At 43.7% G+C, this 19,415-nt stretch overlaps 1 protein-coding gene across 4 annotated transcripts in view; it reads right to left on the reverse strand.

Annotated features, from left to right (window-relative positions):
* The window catches only part of AGAP1 (ArfGAP with GTPase domain, ankyrin repeat and PH domain 1), a 645,107-nt gene that overhangs the window by 388,697 nt on the left and 236,995 nt on the right, over positions 1-19,415 (reverse strand). For 2 of the 4 annotated variants that reach the window (XM_045032566.1, XM_045032565.1), the window contains exons 3-4: positions 7,267-7,354; positions 6,469-6,480 (exon numbers count right to left, since the gene is read on the reverse strand). In XM_045032566.1, coding sequence (XP_044888501.1) covers positions 6,469-6,480; positions 7,267-7,354 — 100 coding nt within the window. The remainder of the gene's footprint in view (positions 1-6,468; positions 6,481-7,266; positions 7,355-19,415) is intronic. The other 2 variants (XM_045032567.1, XM_045032568.1) reach the window with 1 other exon arrangement.

Below are 19,415 nucleotides of genomic sequence, written 5' to 3' on the forward strand. Positions count from 1 at the left end.
ACAGAATTCTCTCCTGTCAAAACTGCAAGATATGTAAAAATAAATAGGGACTAGAGGCCATAGCTTGGACAACACACAACAAAAGAACAAAACTAAGAGTAAAATTCATATGATAGGTAGAAGCATCAGTGCATAAAAAAGTAACAATTTCACACTTCCTATGGCCAACCTGCACTAGAAAACCATTCTTTATTCAAGTTTACCACAAGCTGAAATCTACGCTTTTTACCAAGTCTGGAGAAACCTTGAGACAAGAGGAATAAAACCTGATACCATGTGAATCTTTTCTAGAAAGGTGCCTGAAACCAATACAAATACACAAAGATGAAATACTTCAATAATCTGTAAAAGGAGACAATGGTGGACACAAAAAGCCACTGGGAAGCTGAATAATCTGATGTGACATGTCCTGTCCAGCTCTGGAGACACTAGACAACATAGAAAAAATCCTTATCCTGAAAAAGAAAAACCATGCCCCATTTAAATGTTTCAGAATAGCAGGTTATTTCTCTAGCATATCACATTAAAGATTTAAGCAGGAGTAGAAGTGTAAAGGGTGGGGGATGGGCGTTGTGCCACATTTCGATCCACACTACAGCCCCGGTCCTGTAAACTGTCCCACATATGGGCACTCCTGTGCTCATACAGAGCCCTGCTGACCTCATCACGTACTTGCCTAAATGAATCTGTTGCAAGAATGGGTGCTATGTTTGTTCACTTCAAATGAGGGAGGAGAAGGAGGATTTTTATTGCTTTTATGGACCTTTTTCCCCAATCTTTAAAAAACATTTCAAACACTAGAGTTTTAAATATATTTTAATATTTAATTTATTAATAAATAAATATTTTATTTTGTGCATATTTCCTTAATTTCCCCACTCAGGGTCCTGTACCACTACAGGTGTGTATAATCTCCTACAATTAAAGCAGAGCTGCTTGAAGATATCAGCTATTCAGAGAGAGGAAAAGAACTGTGACCTCCAGTCTCTGCGGTTAAGTAAAGGATGATTTTTGTAATGTCCGCATATTGGTAATTTAAAGTATCAGCATATTTTATAAGAATTTACTATCTTAAATATCTTTATAGAAGTATGTACATCTTTAAACATACAACAGCGTTTGAAGTTGCCATTGTGTTTGTGTTCTAATATTGACTTAAAAAAAAATTGGTAGCCTGCTATAACCTGGTGCTATCTTTCATCCTGTCTCTAATCCCTCCTGCAGGAGACCTGCTTCCCTCAGCACCAGCTCTTACACTTTCCTGTATCCAAAAAAGGGACCCAAATAACAGTTCCTTATTACTTCCTTTCCTTCCTCCAATCCCTAGAAAATGCCCTGGGCAGACTGAGCACCTCACATTCTTTGTTTACCTTCTCTCAGGCCTGGTCTACACTAGGAGTTTATGTCGAAGTTAGCAGCGTTAATTCGACTTAACCGTGCACCCGTCCACACCAGGAAGCTAATTAGTTCGACCTAGAGGGCTCTTTAGTTCGAATTCTGTACTCCTCCCCGACGAGGGGAGTAGCGCTAAATTCGACATGGCTATGTCGAATTAGGCTATGTGTGGACGGAAATCGACCTTAGCAGCTCCAGGAGCTATCCCACAGTGCACCACTCTGTTGACGCTCTGGACAGCAGTCCGAGCTTGGATGTTCTGACCAGCCACACAGGAAATGCCCAGGGAAAATTTGACACGCTCCGGCGCCTTGTGGATGTTCTGCAGGACCACAGGCAGGAGGACAGAGCCCCCCTGCACTGTATCTGCAACCGCCCTCCCCCGCCACAAAGTCCCAAACCCCCCTCACCCAAAGTAACAAGAAGGAGGGGCGACAGGGGCCGTGAAAACTGTCACTGCACCCCTGCAGAGTGCACAAATACAAGAAGGCTCTCATTCCCTAAATGTTGAGAAGTCCTTCCCTTCCTGGCTCACCGAAGCCCCAATCCCAGTTTCATCCCCTAACTGTGTAGTTGATTATTAAAAGTAGTTTGCTGTTAATTACTATTTCCGTCAAGTTTTTCTACAGAAGACTGTCTGTGAAGGGGGGGGAAGGGGGTTGTTAATTGCATAGGACAGTCACCTTTACCAGGGTACAGACATGGGGGCAGGATCAACAGCAGGTCACACACACAGTGCAGTCAGTAGGCACCCTGGTCGGTCTGGGAGGTGTTTTCCATGTTCTGTGTGGGTGGGGGGTACGTGACTTTGTGGCATGGGAGGGCGGTTACAGAACTTATGCAGCGGTCCTTGTCCCGGACCACAGAGCCACGCAGCAGGGGAATCTGTAACCGTCCTCCCCCGCCACAAGGTCACGTAGTCCCCGCACACAGAGTCCCGAAAAGGAGGGATGGCAGGCTCCGTTGAAACAACCAGTCCGGCACTGCAGACCGCTCTAGGAGCAGGAGCCTATCATTCCTCGAGTGTAGAAGCGGTGTTAACATCACTGCACACCCTACCCACCACAGTCTGCGTCCCTGTTTCAACCCTTTAACGCGAATTCATTAATAAAGAAAACGTTGTTAATTAACAATGTTCCATTAACTTTATTTTTAAACATGTGTTGGAAGGGGGGAAACGTGGTGAACGGGGTATGTAACCACAGAAGAAAGTCAACAGTAACTGAAGCAGGGGCGGGTTCAGCTTCTCTGTAAAGAAACTCAACAGTCACAGGTTACCCTGCTTCCTGAGGAACCTAGCTTTCAAAGCCTCCCGGATGCACAGCGCTTCCCGCTGGGCTCTTCTAATCGCACGGCTGTCTGGCTGAGCGTAATCAGCAGCCAGGCGATTTGCCTCAACCTCCCATCCCGTCTCCCCCTTTCTCTCACAGAGATTGTGGAGCACACAGCAAGCTGCAATAACAATGGGGATATTGGTTTCGCTGAGATCCGAGCGAGTCAGTAAGCTCCTCCATCTCCCCTTGAGACGTCTGAAAGCACGTTGAATGATGACAGTTACCCAAGACCACCCTCGACACATTTTTTCCCCCAGCATGCATTGTGGGGAAATCCCAGAATTCAAATGGGCAGCAGGGACTGCGAGAACTGTGGGATAGCTTCCCACAGTGCACCGCTTCCAATGTCGACGCTTGCCCCGTTAGTGTGGACTCACAAAGTCGAATTAGTGTCCTTAGTGTGGACACACAAATTTGACTTTGTAAGGTCGATTCCACAAATTCGAATTAAGTTAAATCGAACTAATCTGGTAGTGTAGACATACCCTCAGCTGCCTGCTTTACCCTCCCACACTGTCCAGGTTTACTGTGTGTACTGGGTTCCTCCCTATGCTGCTGCTTCCTGGATAGGAGAAGTATTTTATTATGCTTTCCATTTAACTTGCTTGAAGCTTCAAAAGGAGGCTGAAACAGACAAAACCTCTCTAAAATCGCCATGACAAATAAGGAGATCGGATTTTATTCTTGTATGTGACACCTTGGTTAAGTCAAGTCATGTATCTGCTCCATGCCTCAGTTTCTTTTTCTATCAAATGGCAACAGTACCTGCCTCACACTGGTGTTTCAAGGCTTAATTCATTCATGTTTGCAAAACATTTTAATATTCTCAAATGGAAGGGGACCTAGAACTGTACAGTATCATCATGATGGAATGCACCACACAAGAGCAGTATCAAAAAGTTTGTGTGTGCAGAAAAACACCATCCATGGAATTAGCTTTTTACTAGTCCAAACATGGGGGAGGGACAGCTCAGTGGTTTGAGCATTGACCTGCTAAACCCAAGGTTGTGAGTTTAATCTTTGAGGGGGCCATTTAGGGATCTGGGGCAAAAAATCTGTCTGGGGATTGTCCTGCTTTGAGCAGGGGTTTGGACTAGATGACCTCCTGAGGTCCCTTCCAACCCTGATACTCTATGATTCTATGGTATGTCTACACTTCCAGCTGACTCAGGCTAAGGGGCTGTTTAATTGCAGTGTAGATATTTGGGCTCGGGCTGGAGCCCAGGCTCTAGGACCACTGCGAGGTGGAAGGGTCCCGAAGCTTGGCTGGAGCTTAAACAGCCCCTCAGCCAGAGCCCTGCAAACTCGAGTCAGCTGGCACAGGCCAGCCATGGGTTTTTAATTGAAGTGTACATATACCCACAGATAATCGTTAAGAGGACAAGTTTGGTGACTGAGAACAGTTTCCAGTTCACCCCTCTCAAGAAACCAGAACTACTCTTTAAACGTAGGTGTGAAGATGACAGTTTGAATGTGACATATTCGCAGCTCAACTACATGTCTTGTACTTGCACAATACAAGTTGATGATTGGTGGCTGCTTTTCTAATCGTTCCCTGTTTTACTATGGGAAGGCAGACAACTTCAACAGGTCGTCTATATTTAATCAGCTCCCTGTTTCTACATCAGCGCGATGTAACTGCAAATCTCATAGACTACTCTGGCTTCAAGGTTGTTTCAGACACCAAAATACCTCCATAATGAAAATGCTTGTCCCACTGGGTATGCATATATGCATAGTGGGAGGTTGGTATAATGAATTAAAGCCTGCTATAACATGCATTATTTCCTGGATTGTTACTGAAGGAAATAAATCAGCTTTCAATTTCTAATTTTCATTTAATTAAAAATCCAAATAAGTGATGAGAAAAGGTTTTTTTGCACCATATGCTGATGTAATTCAAGTGTATTTTGGGGTGGAAGAAACACTTAGGCTCAAAGAAAGTGGAAGGAAAACAGACATTGCCCATATTGATGCTTAAATGCTCACTAGAAACAGTTGCTGGCATGGTGAGAAACATTTGAAAACCATAGAGGAGGTCTGGCACTTAGCCAACCCATGCCAGAAGGTGGTTTATTGAGGTGGCAGCAACTTGGGACACAAATGATAAAGGGAACAAAAATAGTGCGGGGCTGTATCTGGTGCCTTTCATACCCCAAGTACATTACAGTTAGATACTGGTAGTTCAGCTGCTGAGTAAATTAACATGCCACCCAGCATGCACTCACCAACAGCTCATAAATACCACTGACATAAGAACCTGTTTATTTTGAGAAATGGCATAAGCCACAACATCTCAGATATGTTCTACTCTTTGTCCAACTTAAAGAGTCCATATTCTTTTTCAGTCATAAGCAAGGGGCAAAGGCAACACCTCACATTAGCATCCAATCTGAAGGTTACTGCTAACAGTTCAGCCGAATCCCTTATGCACAGAGCTTGAATCTAAATCCCAATGCAGAACTTGGAGCAACAAGCTCCTTTCCTTGCCTAGATTCACTCGAACTGCCAGTATGGACCCAGATTGACAGGGTATGTTTTCACACAAGGATATGGGGAGAGGATAAACTATTACTGTCACAAATTATGTGGGGCTAGAGCTATTTCCAAAGATGACGTTTACTAACGACAGGCTGTCAGAGTTAATTAAATTCCTAAGTACTGATTTCACTGGGCAGCCTAACCCTATTGCTTACAAGGTGAATTATGGCTTTTAATTGTTCCAGTTTTACCTGTTAATGAAAATGCATGGTGCCATTAGTAAGGCCTGTCAGCTACATTTATGTGCAAAGAAATGATCCGACTCTGCTCTGGTGATCTAATCCTATCCATGAAAACAGCCTAAATGTCACTTGCAAGTACCGTAAATAACTATCCTTGAAGACAAAGAGGACAGATGGGAATATGCTCAGAACAGAGCAACAAATCACAGAATCAAGAAAAACTAAATATTCCAGGTTGAGGGGAAAGAGTGCCATTAAAATTCTACAGAACAGAAACAAGTTTGTCTCCTGAAAGAACTAATCAAATATTTATTATCTTCTGCTCATGAGAGTAATAAATAAATAAACAAACAAACAAACATCAGTGGATTATGCTCTTTTCATTGTGAGGCTCTCTCAGTTTTGGGGCTTCCCCACCATTTAGCTTTCTTTGTTTCTCATTATTGATAGCCACTTGAAGCGGCAGAACTAGCGAGTGACTTTCCAACACCTTTCCCAACATTCCAGTAGAGGATTTCTGAGCATTAATGTACAAATCCAACTATTGCTCCTTTTGCAATGGCCCTCACACATCACCTCTATCAACAGTAGAGAAGCGACCTAAGTCTCTTATGCAAAGTAATAAAGTCTAGAAAATGTTTGCACCGCCATTGCATTTGCCCATGAAAATGGCCGACACCACAGTGACGCCTCGCACAGATTTTTAACTACCAAGACTAGTTAAAACCTCAAGAATACTATGCTCTAACACTCTGAACTGTATAACCTCCTACGGCAAGCATTAATTTGAAACAGGTGTTACAGTAGACACATGAAGTTACATATGACTACTGCTAAAAAGACATCTACAGAAAGGGACAAGACAGAGAGAGATGTGCTTAAAATTTGAGAAAATCAAAAGAAAAACAAAATTAAGATGATACACAAAACAAAGGGAAAACACTACAGTACAAAAGCTGTGCCTCCTCCCTCTTCAAAACAAGACAAGCACTGCCATGAAGAGAATGAATAGTTACCTGCATCCATATCTGCAAAGAATGGAACAGCCAGTAAGGAAAAGAAGGAACCAGAAATTCAGTGTCTCAGAGTTGGATTTAAAGTTCATAAGGAGAATAAATAAAAAAATCAAGAAAATATTTTTAGTGAAAAATATACCTCAATTATGTGCTACGATGATATACATGATCTCAAACGGTACAAGTGACTAAGCTTAAATTAAAATAACAAATACAATGAAAGTTTTGAACTACATATTAAACTGTAACATAAAACTAGAATTGGAAAAAAAAATTGTTCTCCGGGCCCAAAAATTAGTGTTCTAAAAATAATGGAGCAAATTCATAACACGAGTTTTATTTGAAAATCTTCACTGTCTCTGGTACAACCAACTGTAGGGCCCAATCCTGTATATTTCCAATACCAAGAGTAGTAGTTATTGCCTTCAGCAGCCAAATTGGAATTAATGGAAGTACTCAGTAAGCGCTACATCGGGTAATGTTTGCATTTATGAAACTGAGATTAAGAACGTTTCCCATATGCACAAATACTTCATGGGAAAGAATTTTAAAATGTTAAGATATTACAAAAAAAGAGGTATACAATTGTTGTCGTTGCTGCTACTTATCTCCACTATGACAAATGTTAAAAGGAAACATACTTTATTTTTTTTTACCAACATTGCAGAACAACCAATGATGATTTTTTTTTACTGTACTATTTCTGTATGATATATAAAAACAGGAATTAACAGTGCATTGCATGAAAGCAAAAGAACTAAAATCAGCATGCTTTTAATCATCCGCATATACACTTACCTTCAGGTGATTCTTCCTGGACATACGTGCCAGTCAGATACCGGTGCACAAGTGCAGACTTGCCACTAGCTAAATTCCCCACAATTCCCTGGAATGAAAAGATGATACACATTGAGTCATAATAAAATCTTCTGATATTTAAAAAATATAACAAATAGTATGATTTGTATAATTTTATTTAAGCAAAGAACATCTCAGTCCCCCAAAAGAAGATTTAATATTTTAACCTCTATGTTTAGGAGAGCACACGGCATACACAGCGCAAAAGGAAGTGAAGCTCTTTACAGTCCTTTCACTCTACTCCTCCTCATGCACACACATCACCACATCACCACTACTGTACATTATATCCGATAATGCACTGCAATCTTAGCCTACCCACCCACCCACGCCAAGGATGCCAGACTTCCAGAACACACTCTATTCAACTGCACATCACGACTGAGTAAAGATGAAGGAACATTTATTCTATCCTTTATGCTTTTTTAAAAAAAATTCAACTTGTCTAAAGCTTTCATACCATGTTGCACTATTTTGTCCATTAACATCAATTATCCCAGAATTATCAATTCTGGTGTAACTGCTGCTGCAGAGTCAGCAGAAGGAACACTATTGTTATGAGTCACACAAAGGAAATTTTTATTTGTTAAAAACCTGCAAGTAAGTGGCAGTTACAATTGCTCTGTTCGCTTCACCAAATCCTTGCTTTAAACCACCCCTTACGTAGCCCATTTACTTCACTGTCTGATATGCTGTCCCCTACACTCGGAAGAAGCACCCTCTTGTGCATTTGTCAATCAGTCCTTTGTATTCACATTCCTCCTTAAAATACAGTTCTGAAAGTATTTACTTGATCATACCTTTTTGAAAAGGTGCAATACTATACATGATTTCAAGACCACACTTTTTCCTGGTTGTCCTTTGTGAGTCTCAACTGTTTTATCATCCATCTAGTTCAGTACGTAAGCTCCAGGGTCAGTGACTGTGTGCCGCTGTGCACTTTTGATCTCCGGACACAATAAAAGTGTTCAACGAACACACAATAAATTAATAGACATTCTATCCATTTCATGGGATCCTTCTTATCGGCATGCTGAACTATTGTGGTCTTCCTAATAAAGTCTGTTCAAAACAGTAGGTAGGATGCCAAAGAATCCCAAAGTGACAGAGTTTGGGGAGCAGTGGGCTTGGGGAAAGCCTTATGATCCTGGATCTATTCTCCTCCACTGCAAACATACTCCAGTAAAGAACTAGGTGAAGGCAGCTTCTTGAAAGTTGCTCACTCTCCTTCCATACTCCAAAGATTGCCAATAATGCAGTTGTGGAAGGATCTTAAGCATAGAGCTCATAATCAAAGCTCATGGATCCAGCCCTTGCCCAATAGGCCATAGGTGCAGTGAGTGATGTGAAAGAAAGAAAGAATGAAAGAATGAACGAAAGAACTAACGAAAGAAATGGAGGGATCAGATCTACTGCATTGGGCCATAGTGCTGGGGGGATGGGGAGGAGAACTTGAACGCAAGCAGCTTGGGACTCACCTGCAGCAAAGAAACTAACACGATTACGTCAAGGGAAATGCCACTGTATTTACAAGCGTAGGTGCTACCAACCTAAGCAACAGACCAAAATAAATAAATCCCAAGTAAAGCTGGAGCTAAGTGGTAGTAGGAAAGCCATCTGTTCAGTAGGGTTCTGTGTAAACTGACTTTGAAGAGCGTTAAAAAGGAGTACACTGGAAGCTTTTAATCTAATTTTCACCCAAGAGGAATTACTGAGTACACCGGTATATTCAGAAACACTTGCATCTAAAAATAAGTGTGAGGTAAGATTCTTGACAAGTTCAATCATTTGGAGAGCTTGCATTTGCCTCATACTCAAACACCAGCTAAACAAAAGGATGTGCTCTGTAACCTGTGACATGGCTTCAAATGAAGGCAAAAACGTCTATAGGTTACTATGCCACTGCTAGAGGTAAAAGTGGAAACCCTGCTAAGACTGATGGGGCATGCCAATTCATTTGGAAGATTCCTCTCCTTCCCCCCCAGCATACAAGACTGCTACATAATTGTGACGGGTTTCAAAGTGGTAGCCGTGTTAGTCTGTATCAGCAAAAAGAACAAGGAGTACTTGTGGCACCTTAGGGACTAAGAAATTTATTTGAGCATAAGCTTTTGTGGGCTAAAACCCACTTCATCAGATGCATGCACTGGAAAATACAGTAGGAAGATATATTTACACACAGAACATGAAACAATGGGTGTTGCCATACCCATTATACCGAGAGTGGTCAGTTAAGGTGAGCTATTATCAGCAGGAGAAAAAACAAAAACCTTTTGTAATGATAATCAGGATGGCCCATTTCAAACAGTTGACAAGAAGGTGTGAGTAACAGTAGGGAGACAGTCTCTACGTAAAAGAATAAATGGACACAAATCAGACATCAAGAATTATAAGGTTAAAAAACCAGTTGGAGAACACTTCAATCTCCCTGATCACTCAATTACAGACCTAAAAGTTGCAATACTAAAAAAAAACAAAAAAAAAACACCTCTGAGAAACTACTGAATTGGAATTAATTTGCAAACTTGACACCATTAAATTAGACTTGAATAAAGACTGAGAGTGGATGGGTCATTACACAAAATAAAACTATTTCCCCATGCTTATTTTTCCCCCTACTGTTACTCACACTTTCTTGTCAACTGTTGGAAATTGGCCATCCTGATTATCACTACAAAAGGATTTTTGGTTTTTTTGTTTTATTTTTGCATGCATCCGATGAAGTGGGTTTTAGCCCACAAAAGCTTATTTTCAAATAAATTTGTTAGTCTCTAAGGTGCCACAAGTACTCCTCGTTCTTTCTACATAATTGTGTGGCTGCAATTTTGGGCCAAACTTTGAAAACTTGTCTCTGAAATTTGCATCCCAGGACCAACCTGCATGAAAACAAACATTTATGTGAACAAATTGTCTCTACATCTCTAGTTACATAACTGGCATAGCATGAATTTGCAGTCTGGCTGAAAATGTGGCCCTCAACATTATTTCTGTAAGTGGAGACTACCTGGTTTGACAAGTGCTGTTTTAGCCAGGAGCTCTTTTTTTTTTTTAGCAAGACCTTTTATGGAGATTGGTTTTTTTACTGTTTGTTTTTTTGGGGGTTAGGGGCGGATTTTGACAATACATTGGACCTTGAATAAGAGAGCTTGGGTAAGAAAGGAAGGAGAAGACGATCTCTGAATAAAAGGGTCATCTGTCTGAACAGCACAACTAGCAGGACCATTCTGAAGTGAATGAGAACCTCCTTGTGCCCAGAATTGCCCCAGGATCCCAAGAATCAGAGGGAAGGAAGATATCTGCCTGGCGAAATCAGGGTGGTGGAGGGAGGGCACTGAGCTTTAGTGTCCCATCTGCTCCCATCCTACCCCCCAAGGAAGAGGGTGAAAGTCCCATGAGGCAAACAGAACAGAATAGGCCTGCCATACAATAGCTAAGGTCTACTTTAAGACTAAGCTTGATAAGTTTACGGAAGGGATGGTATGATGGGATAGCCTAATTTTGGCAATTAATTTTGGCAATTGACCTGCTGATAATCAAAGATAAGTATGCCCAGTGGTCTGTGATGGGATGTTAGATGGGACGGGATCTGAGTTACTGCAGAGAATTCTTTCCTGGGTGCTGGCTGGTGAGTCTTGCCCACATGCTCAGGGTTTAACTGATCGCCATATTTGGGGTCAGGAAGGAATTTTCCTCCAGGGCAGATTGGCAGAGGCCTTGGAGGTTTTTCGCCTTCCTCTGCAGCATGGGGCATGAGTCGCTTGCTGGAGGATTCTCTGCAGCTTGAGGTCTTCAAACCACAATTTGAAGACTTCAATAACTCAGACATAGGTTAGGGGTTTGTTATAGAAGTGGATGGGTAGGATTCTGTGGCCTGCGTTGTGCAGGAGGTCAGACTAGATGATCATAATAGTCCCTTCTGACCTTAGAGTCTGAGTCACTGCAGCCCCCCAGTGAATTGCTATATCACTTCTGCCACCACAGTGGCAGGAGCTGCTGTCTCACAGCAAGGGAGGCTGTAGTTGAGAACATGAGCAAGTGTGTGCTGATTCTGATGTAGGCCATATTGGCTGTCAAAAACCTAGAAGTCAGTTAGAGGTGGAACTGCCTGCAACAATCAAAAAAGCATCAACTCAGATTCCAGAATGACAGAACAGAGGTACAAAGAAAGGAAGTCTATTTTTACCATGGCTAGATTTTTTTTGTTTGTTTTTTAATCTACCCAAAGACTTCAGATATTAGAAAAGACATTTTGTTATTTCTCAGGCTATGTCTACATTACCGCCAGATCAACGCTCTGGTGATCAATGCACCAGGGGTCAATTTAGCGGGTCTAGTGAAGACCCGTTAAATCAACGGCAGAGTGCTCTCCTGTTGAGACCAGAACTCCACCCGGAATGAGAAGAGTAAGGTAAGTCAACGGGAGAGTGTCTACCATCAACCCAGTGCAGTGTAGACACCCCAGTAAGTCGACCTAAAGTAAGTCAACTCCAAATACGTTTTACACAACTCCAGCTATGTGAATCTTAGGACGACTTACCATAGTAGTGTAGACATAGCCTTAGTCTGCACATCAGTTCTCCACTGGATGTATTCATGGCCGTTTCCGGATTTCCATTATTATTTTACACCACTTGAAAATCTCTGCTGAGTGCCACACAGTATGCACAAAAGATAAGGTACATACCCTGAAAAGCTCACAACCTAACTGAGAAATTATGCTACAAATTGGTGGAGAAGAGGGCAATGAAACAGCAGGGCAGGACTAGGCAGGAAGGACTGAAATGTCAAGAGTAAGAGGTCACTTTAATGATGTCTGCAACAAATTGAAGTTTATTTCTTTTAAAACCTGTATCAACCCCATTGTCATTTGATGCACACAATTGACCAAGGAAGAAAAGCACACACAACGTTCTGGTTGTGAGACGTAGCACTGTCTTTTGGAAGGGTCCCAGTAAGGAAATGTAATTATGTTCCAACAGTTCATTCAATAATTGTGGTATATTTTCCCCACTATTTGTTTTCTTTTTATGTATTTTTTTCAAGTCCTGAGCATTGTGGATCATGGATCAAAAGCATTACACTTCACAAATGTTATTCATTGCTATATATACACCGTTAATATACACGATTCTCCAAATCTTACAACATAATGCAGTGCCCACATGCATTTATCATACAAGTCTTCACAGTTCCAATACAGTAACTCCTCACTTAAATTCGTCCTGGTTAATGTCGTTTCGTTGCTGATCAATTAGGGAACACACTCGTTTAAAGTTGTGCAATGCTTCCTTCCAACGTCGTTTGGCAGCTGCCTGCTTTGTCCACTGCATGCAGGAAGAGCAGCCCGTTGCAGCTAGCTGGTGGGGGCTTGGAACCAGGGTGGACCGGCAGCCCCCCTACCAGATCCCCCATCAGCTCCCTGCTCCCCTAAGTTCCCTGTTCTGCAGCCACCCAGCAGGCTATCAATTGCTGGCAGTTCAGCTGTCTCTCCCCACCACTGCCATGTGCTGCTCCTGCCCTCTGCCTTGGAGCTGCCCCCAGAGACTCCTGCTTGCTGTGCAGGTGAGGAAAGATGGGGCTGTCAGGGTGTCCCCCTCCCCCCGCACCCTGCTTATCCCTTCTCCAAACACGGGCACAGATGTAGAGAGATATAGAGAGCTTGGGGCAGCAGCTGCTGTCAACTTCCCGATCCAATTAAAAAGAATGGGTCAGCTTACTTAAAGGGGCAGTGCATCTTTCTCTCTCTCCCACACACAAGGTGTGTGTCTGTCTCTGTCTGCTATGCTGTCTCCCTTCCCTCATGTTCGTGCTGCCTTGAGTGAGAGGCTACATTAACACAATGTGTTAGGGCTCAGACAAGTGCTAATTCATCATTTAGCAGCAAGGCATTCCCTGGGAAATATCCCTCCCTCTTCCACCCTCTGACTTCACCACCTCAGCCAAGCTCCACAATCATCATAGCTGTGAACAGGATTAAATTGTTTGTTTAAAACATATACTGTGTATATCTATACAATATATAGTTTTTTGTCTGGTGAAAAAAATTTCCCTGGAACCTAACCTCCCCACCCCATTTACATTAATTCTCATGGGGAAATTGGATTCGCTTAACATCGTTTCACTTAAAGTCACATTTTTCAGGAACAGAACTACAACAGTAAGTGAGGAGTTACTGTATTTTAATCCATTGGCTAAAAAAGGCATGATGAGTGTAAGTAATACACCTGACTTGTGGAATGTGTTAACTACTCCTGAGGGCATTTTGTGCCAAAAAATTAAAAATTCTATGCACAATATTTTAAAATTCTGCAAGATTTATTTCTCAATAAATAAATGCTGAGGCTCAGCAGCCTCCCCACCCCGGGACACGGACTCAGTGGTGAGGTTGCACCTGACCCTGGCACAGCACAAGGCCTGGGCCTGCCCAAGAAACAACCAGGGGCCCTGCCCTTCTGTGCCAGGTGTGGGGCAGGTAGGCTCAACCAGACAGGATCCATGGGTGGGGTGAGAGGATTCTGTATGGGACAATCTGGGTGCAGGCAGCTCAGTGGGAGATCTAGGTGTGAGAGGTTCTGGATGCACAGAGGCTCATGGGGAGGGGGGGTTCCAGGTGCAGGGGCAATGGGACTCTACAGGGGCTTCCAGGTGAAAGTGGTTGGGGCTCAGCAGAGGGGTCTGGGTGCAACTAGTTGGAGGTCAGTGGTGTGGGGGTCTGGATATGGGGGCTCAGGGAAGTGCAGGGGGTGGGGCTCATAAGGGTGGGGATTTGAGTGCAGGGAGCTTAGTGGGGGGGGTGGTCTGGGTCCAAGGGTGGGGGTCCGGAAGCAGGGGGTCTGGGTGCAGGAGGGGCTCCAGATGCAGGGGTTGAGGTTCAGTGGGGTGGGGTTCAGGCATGGAGGGATGGGGGGTTCTGGGAGTATGGGGTGAGGCTTGGTGGGGGTGTCTGGATATGGGAGGTCCAAATGCACAGGGGTTGAGCAGATGCGGGAGCAGCTCGCCATACAGTGGCCCCTCCCCCGAGAGCTGATGACCAATGGGGGCAGGAAGCAGAAGAGGATGCTGAGCTTTCTGAAGCTGGGGGAGGTTTCTGGGGGTGGGTCTGACACAGCCCCAGCACTCCTTGCAGGGAAAGAGTAAGTCCCATCCTCTCCCACCTCCAGCCCAGTCGGGACTAACAGCTGATCCCGGCTCAGGTGTCCCCAGCCCTGCAGTGATCTCTCTCTCCTCCGGCTGCTCCAGGTGCCTGCAATGATGTACCTGCACAGCTAGGGAGTGGTGCATGACTGCTCTTGCAGCTTCCCTTTGGTTCCCTGTCAGAAAGTCATTTTTTGCGGGGAAGCAAAGAAATCTGTGGGGGACATGAATTCTGCACGGGCACACACACACACACACAGGCACACAATTCCCCCAGAAGTAATTAACACAAATCATTTTATCCAATTAGCTAAGGGTAGTGTGTAAGATCAGTTTTATGTTTCTAAGTATTGACTTGGGCTCATTCTTCCCATAGCAACAACATTCATTAACCCCAGGAAGCGTCCAAAAATAGTTAGGATGGTTCTCTCTATCAAGTCTACTTCTGTATCACTTAATTTGTTTATTCTCTGTTCTAGCTACAATGATTTAGACGGCACTCTTTAGCACTTAGTTACACCCTCCATTCAATTTCAAGGGGAGATCAGATTCTTAAAAATCTCTTCAACTCAGCTGCCTCCATCTGTGAAGTGTAAGGTTATATCTAGTTGTGTCCTCCATGTTCATGAATGAATCCATTATAAGAAAATAAAAATCATTTTTCACAAAACTCAGGGCCCCTAACTGTTATTAATCACTGAAGATTGCTGGCAATGGAGTAAATGCTGGGAAAATCTGATGCCCCGTACCAAGGAATTAATCTGTTAATGAAGATTAGCAATTGTGAGGGACCACAGGAATCAAATACACCAGCCTGTTTTCACTATGTAGTTGTCTTCCTGACTGACCCGTTTTTACTTCTAAATTTTTTTAACCATATCAGGTTGATACTTTTGCTGAGAACTAGCGTGCACAGACAACACAAAACATTCCCCTTCTCCACACATGTACATTTTTATGTAATTTGAGATGCCTTCATAAACCAATTTGGAAATTATCAAAGGATTCAGACAAGCAAATTGTATGGTGCCTAGCATGTTTAGGAGTGGCATGCAAATGAGTTTGGAGTGGTTTTTTTTGTTCCAGATGGGCTAAACTATGATAAGGGTATAGCCTAAATTTTGAAGAACTGTGGAAAAACTAAGCGTGTTTTCCGGGTAACAGAAGAGTACAATTTACTGTTCTGTCTGATAAAAGTACATTCAACATATTACATGGATGTCATCCGGTTTAGCAGATAGATACTGCAGGCATTCTATAGCACAGAAATGAAGCAAACTCCTGACAAAGAAAAAGGCTGGGTATTTATTTATTCCTTAACGTATCGCAGCCTAGAGCTTTCCAACAACAAAGATCATAGAAAGATACTGTTTGTGACTGGCTACAGTCTAGCTGCTGGCTGCTGTGAAGCTGCACCAGGCAGGAGCTTCTGAGTTCTTGACCATGAGATGTATCTTTCTCAGCAAAGAGTATGCTCAGATTGGACAAAATGAAAGCCTTATGGGTAATCAGTGGCTGTCACAACAGGCAAGCCCATCCACAGAAACCTCTCTGGCTAAGATTTTAATATTTGTAACAGGATAGCACACTGACAGCACCCACTGAAGGACTAGTCAAACTTACAATGCATACACAGATTATACCTACCTCAAAGCACCAACAAAAATCTATTACAACAATACAATAGACAATTGACCGGGCCTAACAGTGATGGTTCAAAGAGGAGTAGCAGTACTGTAGAGTATACTGCATAGGAAGTTATTGTTCTGGTGAGAGAACAGTATTACTTGTAAGAGTCTTTTTCCAGCCCAGTAAGATGACTGACAAACAGCTACCTAAGAAAAAACAGTGACCTAAGAAAATGATTGTTCTTCCATACAAGGATACTAAAATCGACTGGACCAGAGTGGAAATCCCAGCACTATTTTAACAGCTTCTCAGGAGAGTAATATCAGTTGCAAAGAAAACTATGAATACTCACATGTGTGTTAAATTACCAGAAATAGGTGTAGTTCTGAAAATCTGCTTAGCTCTTGGAAGTCTAGGGGCTCCGGGTTGCTGTCCTCATGCTGCCTGCAGTCCCTAGGGACAGCTCTGTCCGCCATTAGGGAATTTGTTCCCGAGAACCCCCTGTAACAGTCATTCTCGTATACTAGCAAGTTGAAGGATACTTGATGCTTTTGTGATTAAAACCTCACACTAGGAATCAAAAGATTTGCATTCTATTTCAATGACACTGCTAATGTGACCTCTGACAAGTCACTTAACTTCCCTGTGCTTCATTTTCTTCATCAGTACATAACACAACAACTACAGTAGATTGTGTAACACTAACTTCACTGATTGGCACTGCAGAAAAAGCACGACTGAAATGGGCAAATACCACATGATGTACTATTCTGCTCCACTGTACATTAACACACATCTTCTACTACCGAGAGGAAAGCAAGCTATACTAATCAGCGCTTACGCACCCACAATGACGAATCCGGATGAAGTAAAGGACAAGTTTTATGAAGATCTTGATGCCCTACTCTCATCCGTGAAGCGTACCGACAGGCTGATTCTACTTGGCGATTTTAACGCGAGAGTAGGATCTGATCACTCTGCCTGGGATGGCGTCATTGGAAAAAATGGAATCGGCAAATGTAACAGCAATGGCCTACTACTCCTGAAGACATGTGTGGCTCATGATCTGATCATTACCAATACTATCTTCCGCCTGCCCACTCGCAAAAAGACGTCCTGGATGCATCCACGCTCCAAGCACTGGCATCTCATTGATTATGTCATCGTGCGGAGGAAAGATAGACAGGATGTAAGGGTGACTAAGGCCATGCCGAGTGCTGACTGTTGGACTGATCATAGACTCATCATCTCTAAATTAAGCCTTTACATCAAGTCAAAGAGACGTCCGCAGGGAAACAGAGCTGTGGTGAAAAAGATTAACGTCAGTAAACTGAGGAACCCCAATACAGCAGCTTTACTAGCAGAAGATCTTGACAACCAACTCTTAGAGCTGCAATTAGAGGAAAATGCTGAGAAGGACTGGGAACGCTTCCGGAATATTGTGCACTCTTCTGCACTAAAGGTTCTTGGACCCTCACACAGGAAACAGCAGGACTGGTTTGATGAAAACGATGAAGAGATCAAGGCCTTACTTGCTGAAAAGCACCGCCTTTACCGTGCTCATCAGAACGACCCGTCGTCATCAGCTAAGAAAAATGCCTTTAACAACACTCGCAGGACCGTACAGAACAAGCTTCGCAAGATGCAGGACTCCTGGTTGAGTGCCAAGGCAGGTGAAATCCAGATGTTTGCTGATAGAAACGATGCCAAACGGTTCTACGAAGCCCTCAGATCCTTGTACGGCCCTCGGCCCTCAGGGAGCTCTCCTTTACTGGATTTAGATGGTGTAACTCTCATTACTGAGAAGACTCTGATTCTACAGCGTTGGGCTGAGCATTTTCAATCTGTACTGAACCGCCCATCTTCCATTAATAACGAGGCGATTGATAGAATGCCCCAGGCGGATATCAACCACAGTCTGGACGTTCCACCATCAGAGTCTGAAATCCTACAGGCCATCAGCCAGCTGTCCAGTGGCAAGGCCTCAGGATCTGATGCGATCCCAGCAGAAGTTTATAAGGATGGTGGTCCAGTGCTTGTTGACAAACTCACTCAACTGTTTCAGTCCTTCTGGAATCAAGGGTCTATTCCTCAGGAATTGAAAGATGCATCCATCGTACACCTCTACAAGAGGAAAGGAAATCGAAAAGTCTGCGACAATCATAGAGGAATATCATTGCTTTCCAGCGCAGGCAAGATCCTTGCACGAGTGTTGCTGAATCGCCTGATTGACCACCTGGAACAGGGTCTATTACCCGAGACACAGTGCGGCTTTCGTAAAGAGCGTGGCACTGTGGACATGATCTTCGCAGTCCGACAGCTCCAAGAGAAGTGTCAAGAGCAGAATCGTGAACTGTACACCATCTTTGTGGATCTCACTAAGGCTTTTGACACTGTCAGTCGTGAAGGTCTGTGGCGTATCATGTCGAAGTTTGGGTGCCCTGATAGATTCATCCTGATGGTACGTCAGTTCCACGACGGCATGACGGCTCGTGTTCTGGACGACGGAGAAGCTTCAGAGGCCTTTCCCGTTACAAATGGCGTCAAGCAAGGGTGTGTGTTGGCACCGACCCTGTTCAGCATGATGTTTTCAGCCATGCTGTCAGACGCCTTTCAGAACAGTTCCTTGGGAGTCAGCCTGAGATACAGGACTGATGGGAAACTGTTCAACCTGCGAAGACTCCAGGCTGTCACCAAGATAAAGGAGACTGTGCTACGAGACCTCCTTTTTGCTGACGATTGTGCCCTGAATGCTGGATCAGAGCAGGAAATGCAAGCCAGCATGGACAAATTCGCAGCAGCATGCGATAACTTTGGCCTTCTTATCAACATAAAGAAAACCGAAGTGATGCACCAGCCAGCTCCGAAAGCCCAACACCAAGAGCCCATCATCACAGTGAAGGGGCAAAAGCTGCAAGCAGTGGACCAATTTACATACCTTGGCAGCACCCTCTCCCGTGCAGTGACAATTGACATCGAGGTCAACTGCAGAATCGCCAAGGCAAGCTCTGCATTTGGCGGACTGCTGACCAACGTGTGGGACCGCCGTGGAATAAGCCTTGCTACAAAGCTTAAAGTCTACCGAGCAGTAGTGCTAACTACCTTGATGTATGCCAGTGAGACCTGGACTGTATACAGGAGGCACGCTAGGCAATTGAACCACTTCCACACGACTTGCCTCCGCAGACTTCTGAGGATTCGGTGGCAGGATAAGGTGCCTGACACAGAAGTCCTTTCCAGAGCAGGCCTGCCATCAGTTTACACTCTGCTTATGAAAGCCCAGACATGCTGGGCAGGCCATGTTGTGAGGATGCCAGACCACCGCA

Source organism: Mauremys mutica, chromosome 10 (genome assembly GCF_020497125.1).
Source record: "Mauremys mutica isolate MM-2020 ecotype Southern chromosome 10, ASM2049712v1, whole genome shotgun sequence".
NCBI lineage: Eukaryota > Metazoa > Chordata > Testudines > Geoemydidae > Mauremys > Mauremys mutica.